The 5,433-nt window shown below is 32.2% G+C and overlaps 1 protein-coding gene across 1 annotated transcript; it reads right to left on the reverse strand.

Moving 5' to 3' along the window:
• Window positions 1–4,118: 4,118 nt before the first annotated feature.
• On the reverse strand, window positions 4,119–5,110 carry LOC127105013 (probable glutathione S-transferase). The gene is made up of 2 exons (XM_051042166.1): window positions 4,714–5,110; window positions 4,119–4,613 (listed from the first exon to the last, which is right to left on the reverse strand). The coding sequence occupies exons 1-2, from the start codon at window positions 5,029–5,031 to the stop codon at window positions 4,254–4,256; spliced, it is 678 nt and encodes a 225-aa protein (XP_050898123.1). The 5' UTR covers window positions 5,032–5,110; the 3' UTR covers window positions 4,119–4,253.
• Between the last annotated feature and the right edge of the window lie 323 nt (window positions 5,111–5,433).

Raw genomic sequence — 5,433 nt, forward strand, 5'->3', positions numbered from 1 at the left:
TCCTTCCTTTGGAAGATGTTTTGGTTCAAGGATCCATGCTTGTGATAAGTGGGTTGAGTATTCTCCAAAGAATGTCTTGAAAGGCAAAAGAAAAACAATACTAACTTCTAACCTACTAACTACTAACTTTTAATTTCAAGCTTTTACTTTAATGCAATTTACTTTTAGCACTTTATTTCATTTGCCATTGTTCATATCATTCTAATTGTTTTAATGTAATTTTCACTTTGTCCATTTGGACCATATTGTGTGATATATTTTGTTTGTGTACTTTGCTTGTTTGTGTGGTCTTTGACCATTAATGTACATAATAATAACAAAAACCCTAAAAACTTTTGAGTGGACTGTTGGCTTGATCTTGGACAAATGGACTTAGAATCTAGGCAACCTTCCTATGCTAATGGACTTGGCCAATGCTAATTTGTTGAAGAACCAAGTGCTTGCAATTTGAAATTCATCTGATACATCTTTGAAGACCTCTCTAAGATTCATATGCAACATGATCATTGTGAAGCTGTTATTTTGAACCTGTGACTTGTGGAATTCATCTGTTATATGGGTTATTTTGGAAGAAGATCATGGAATAGATAATCTTGGATGTGGCCATCTTTATTTGATGCTTTTCTCTTCAAGATAATATAATTGTGCATTTGTGTGTTGCTTGATTCTAAAAAGTCCAAGGGGATTCTGGGTTTCTATTGACATTTTTGTCTATTGGATTGCTACCCATTTGGTCAGATTTTTTCAACTCTAAACTTTTAATTTTGTGCATAGGATAGTCTCTTCATCTTCTCCCTATTTCTTTAATTTCAAAATCTCTCCCTCCATTTTTTTTAAAAATCTTCTTTGGGTAAACTATTTTTGTTCTAAACTTTGACCACTTTTGCAAAAAGATAGAAACTTTGGCCTTATGCCATTGCATTTTCAAACTTCTTTTCTTAAATCAAACTTGTAAATAAACTTAACTATACTTGACTTAAACTTTCAAAAAGCCAAAAAGAACTAACTCATTCAAACCATTTTAGGCCTTTGTGCCTTTCAAACTTCAATTTTGTTAAAATCAATGCATCCATTTTAAAATTTGTATCACGAACTACGAGGTTTTGATCCCTCATTTTTATGTTGGTACGTAGGCACAAGTCCGAAGGTCTTGTCAAACACAAAAATATAATTAATGAATTCTTTTCTCATCCCCCCATTCTATTTGTTTGTAAACATCACTTTGTACAAAATACATATGCACACAAAAAGGGCTCCCTAGGAGTACCTAGGACACTTTGGGTGCTAACACCTTCCCTCTATGTAACCAACCCCCTTACTTGTGATCTCTGACTTTTATTAGTTTTTATTTGAAAACTTCTTACTTTTTGGGTTTTGTTCGTACTTTTTCCTTTTTCCCTTGGAAACAATAAAAGTGCGGTGGTGACTCTTGTTATTTGATCTCTAGCTTGTTAATAGCTTGATGATCATGAATTTCCCACTACAGTATGAAGCATGGTGAAACCATTTCCGACATGCAAAAGAGATTCACACATCTTCTTAATAGATTGAATGCTCTAGGTAATCTTATCGTCAATGTTGTTGCTACTAACAAGGTTTTAAGATGTCTTAATAGGAAATTGCAATCCAAGATCACCGCTATCAAAGAAGCGGGTGATCTTAAAGTACTTGATATTACTACTCTATTTTGTAAATTGGAAGAACATGAGCAAGAACTCACTTGCTTGGAAAAACATGAAAAAGAGTATGAAAAGAAGATGAAGAAAGAGAAACGTAAAGACAAGGTGGAAAAAAATAAGTCCATTTCCCTAAATACTTCTAATTTAAAGTCCTCAAATAGTGAGCTTAGTGATTGTGAAACTAAAGATGACGAAGACTCTGATGAAGAAGATATGGGGTTGTTCATCAAAAAGTACAATAAATATATGTGGGAACAAGCAAATAAGTACTCTGAAAAGAAGGATCATGAGAAATCCATAAGGTTGTCAAATTCCTCAAAGGAAGATGAAAAGAAGAAAAGTAAGGGTAAAAGCACATGCTAGCATTATGGTAAAGAATGTCACATTAGGTCAGAGTGTCCTCAAATCATGAAAGAAAATGAAAAAGGTCATTACAAAAAACCTAATAAGCCTAGAATGGCTTATGTTGCTTGTGAGTCTTGTAAGCAAGTATGTGGTCAATCTTGGGAAGGTGTTATGGCAAACATTAAAGTGGATTCTAAGGTACATAAATGGGTCTTTAAAAAAAGTACTTATTTATGGTGGAGCCTATGGTCATGATAGCAAAGTCAAAATCGAAGGATTTGTCGACTCTGATTATGCAGGATATATGGATTCCAAAAAATCTATTTATGGATACGTGTTCACTATGTTTGACACATCAATCAGTTGGAAAGCAACACTTTTGAAGCGGAATATATTTACCTCACTGAAGTTGTGAAAGAAGCATTGTGGCTTAAAAGTTTTGCAAAGGAGCTGAAACTTCAAGATGAAGGTATCACTGTTAAATCTGATAGTCAAAGTGAAATACACCTGTCGAAGAATTTAGCATGTCAAGAGTAAACCAAGCACATCAATGTGAGACTGAATTTGGTCAGAGAAATAATCGAGCGTGAATAACTCCAAGTACTTAGGGTTTTGACTAATGACAATGCTATTGATATGATCACCAAGATATTGCCAAGCTGCAAGTTTTTCTACTGTATGCAGTTGATAAAGCTGCATGAAGAAAGCTAGTTTATATCCCTTTATGTTGTAGAGTTTATTCCAAGATGGAGATTTATGAGAATTTAGATCTAACTCTAGTCTCAACAATGATAGCTTCTTGGTTCAACAAAGGTTTAACATGTAGTAGTTTGTTCACATGCTTATCCTGCATGTTGTAGTCGAAGTATACTCAAGTATGTAGTAGTCGAAATACTATAATTATTAGCATGTTGAATTGAGCCTTTTTTTAAGCTTAATTGTTTAAGTTAGCTTGTAGCCTAAGTTAGCTTATTAGTATATAAATAGACTAATTCTCTCATGTTGTTAAGATGAGTTTTGGTTATTGATATTCATTTGTAATCTTTGAAACCTAATAGAGAAAGTCAATAGTAAAACAATTATAATCAATCCTAATTTTTCTTCTTCCTTCTTCCCTCTCTTTCGTAACACTTAATAGGGTTTATTATGTTTGTTCAAAAAACACAATATTTTTTATATTTTGATTTATTCTTGAAGACAACAATTCACAGCAAATCTCATTAACAACACATAATTTTTGCTTAAGATGTATCCACAAGGAGTGTGCATCATTATAATAAGAAAAAGTAGAACACAATGATGACTTGATAGTATGGAGTAACCATGCTATGAGCATGGAATGCACCATTGTCCAATCCTCAAATTTTTTACTCCCTCAGTTTGAAAATGATTGTAGTTTAAGGTTTTAACACACAAATTAAAAAAATATAATCATGTTGTCATAAAACATTACATTTTTATTAAATTAATCATATTAAAATATTCGAAGTAATATACAGAATAATAATTAAAGAATATAATTGAATTTTTTTTAATTATTATTATATTAAAAAATGAAAATAACAATCATTTTAAAATAAATTTTATTTGATAAAACATCGATCATTTTAGAATGGAGAGTAGATGTTGTTACTTTTATAACTTTCCCTTACACAAAATTGTATTCTTTTTCTTTATTTTCAACAATATTTGAATGGCCCTAACCTATTTATCATAATTACGACCATACAATTTAATAGGTGTAATAACACTAAGATTATCACTTGTGCCAAGAAAACAAGTCAAGTCAACCTTCTTACCGCTATTCTTAACATTCTCATCATTACTAGCCATAATCTCTTATGGTGTTTGATTTGTGTTTAACTTTCTCTATGATATTCTCTTGTTCTAGTACCATAACTCACCACAAATTTTCTGCTCTTTCCATTTATTAAGAGGTCAATATATACACCTTATAAAACGTTAATCATACCTTAATTAGTATATTAACTAAGGTAAAAGTACTAACCCCTAAAACCCTAAATATAAGTTGTAATTATCTCTAAATAATACACTAATAATGTCTTATCAATATCTTATCTCAAGAAGTTGAAATTGCAAAATCCTTATAGGATGACCTCCATACTAATTTATTTAGCACTACATACATAATTTACAACCCAAGTACGACATATAAGTTACTCAAAATATCAAATGAAACTCAAACATGCATGCATAATCAACAACCAATTAACCATGATGAGTTGAAGAAAACTCCTCTATGCGACGGTGACAATAAGCAATCATTTTATCCTTTGGTGGCAAGTTATCTTTAATGACAGGATGATTCAGAAAATTGATCTTCCAAGAAGAGATGGATGGACATTTTAATGGATCAAGTACCTGCATTGACCCAATTTCCTCCCAAATTGGAAGCCAACAAGTGATCCATCCAAGAGCAAGATCAAGGTACCCAATGTTGTTGCCTCCAAAGAATTTCTTTCCATTTATCTCCTCTTCTAACTTCTCCATTACTTCTCTTGCTTCCTTTAGATACTTTTCCCCTTCTTCACCTTCCCTCACCATTGCTCTCCATGAACCCAACGCAAGCTAGATAAAGAAAAAGAGATATTTCGTTAAGTCAACTCAATTGGTAAACTATACACTATTATAAGATGCACGAGCACGGATTCGAATCCGTGACATTTACCTTCTCATCAGATAACTTAGCCCAAAAGCGAGCACTTGATCTTTGATATGGATGGAGAGGCAGCAATGGATATTGCTTCCATGTTTCATCAATGTAATCAAGAATAATCAATGACTCTGCAATTGATTTCTGGCCATGAACAAGAACCGGAACTTTTTTATGAACCGGGTTCAATTCCAAGAGGAGATTGCTTTTGTTGAAGATATCTTCTTCTATATATTCATACTCAACACCTTTGAGTTTTAGAGCCCATTCAACTCTTCGACCAACTGGACTCAACAAAAAGTTAAGAAGCTTCACATCTTCGGTTCCCTTCATTTTTCTGTTTCATTTCTATGTTTTTCAATTTTTTTTTCTTTTATGTGTAACTATAATTTTCTTGTGCATGTTAGTTTATTGTTTATTAGTTCTTGAACTTTCTTCAAATTTCCTATGTCATTTCTATATTTTAGAGACGGCAATTTTGACTAAATACCATCGAACCACGTACGTTTTTCACTTTTATCCTTTTCTTTGTTGGCGGAAAGTTACTTGACAATGGTGTATAAAATGTTATCCAAGTTAGGTTTGAAATAAAAAAAATAAAATAAAATGATACATCACAATTAAATGGATGGAACAATAGGTTGATTTATGTCATAACCAACATTATGAGGACACGTAGAATGTTGAATGAAGATTTGTAAAAACACATGTTATGATTTAATGCAATAACCTTTG

This window comes from Lathyrus oleraceus, chromosome 7 (genome assembly GCF_024323335.1).
Source record: "Lathyrus oleraceus cultivar Zhongwan6 chromosome 7, CAAS_Psat_ZW6_1.0, whole genome shotgun sequence".
Classification (NCBI taxonomy): domain Eukaryota; kingdom Viridiplantae; phylum Streptophyta; class Magnoliopsida; order Fabales; family Fabaceae; genus Lathyrus; species Lathyrus oleraceus.

What these genes read in the sequence shown, in the direction of transcription:
- LOC127105013 (XM_051042166.1), bottom strand. Translation starts at nt 5,031, where the DNA reads ATGAAGGGAACCGAAGATGTGAAGCTTCTTAACTTTTTGTTGAGTCCA. An exon ending in CTAAGTTATCTGATGAGAAG is followed by an intron (nt 4,614 to 4,713) that starts GTAAATGTCACG and finishes TTCTTTATCTAG; the next exon opens with CTTGCGTTGGGTTCATGGAG.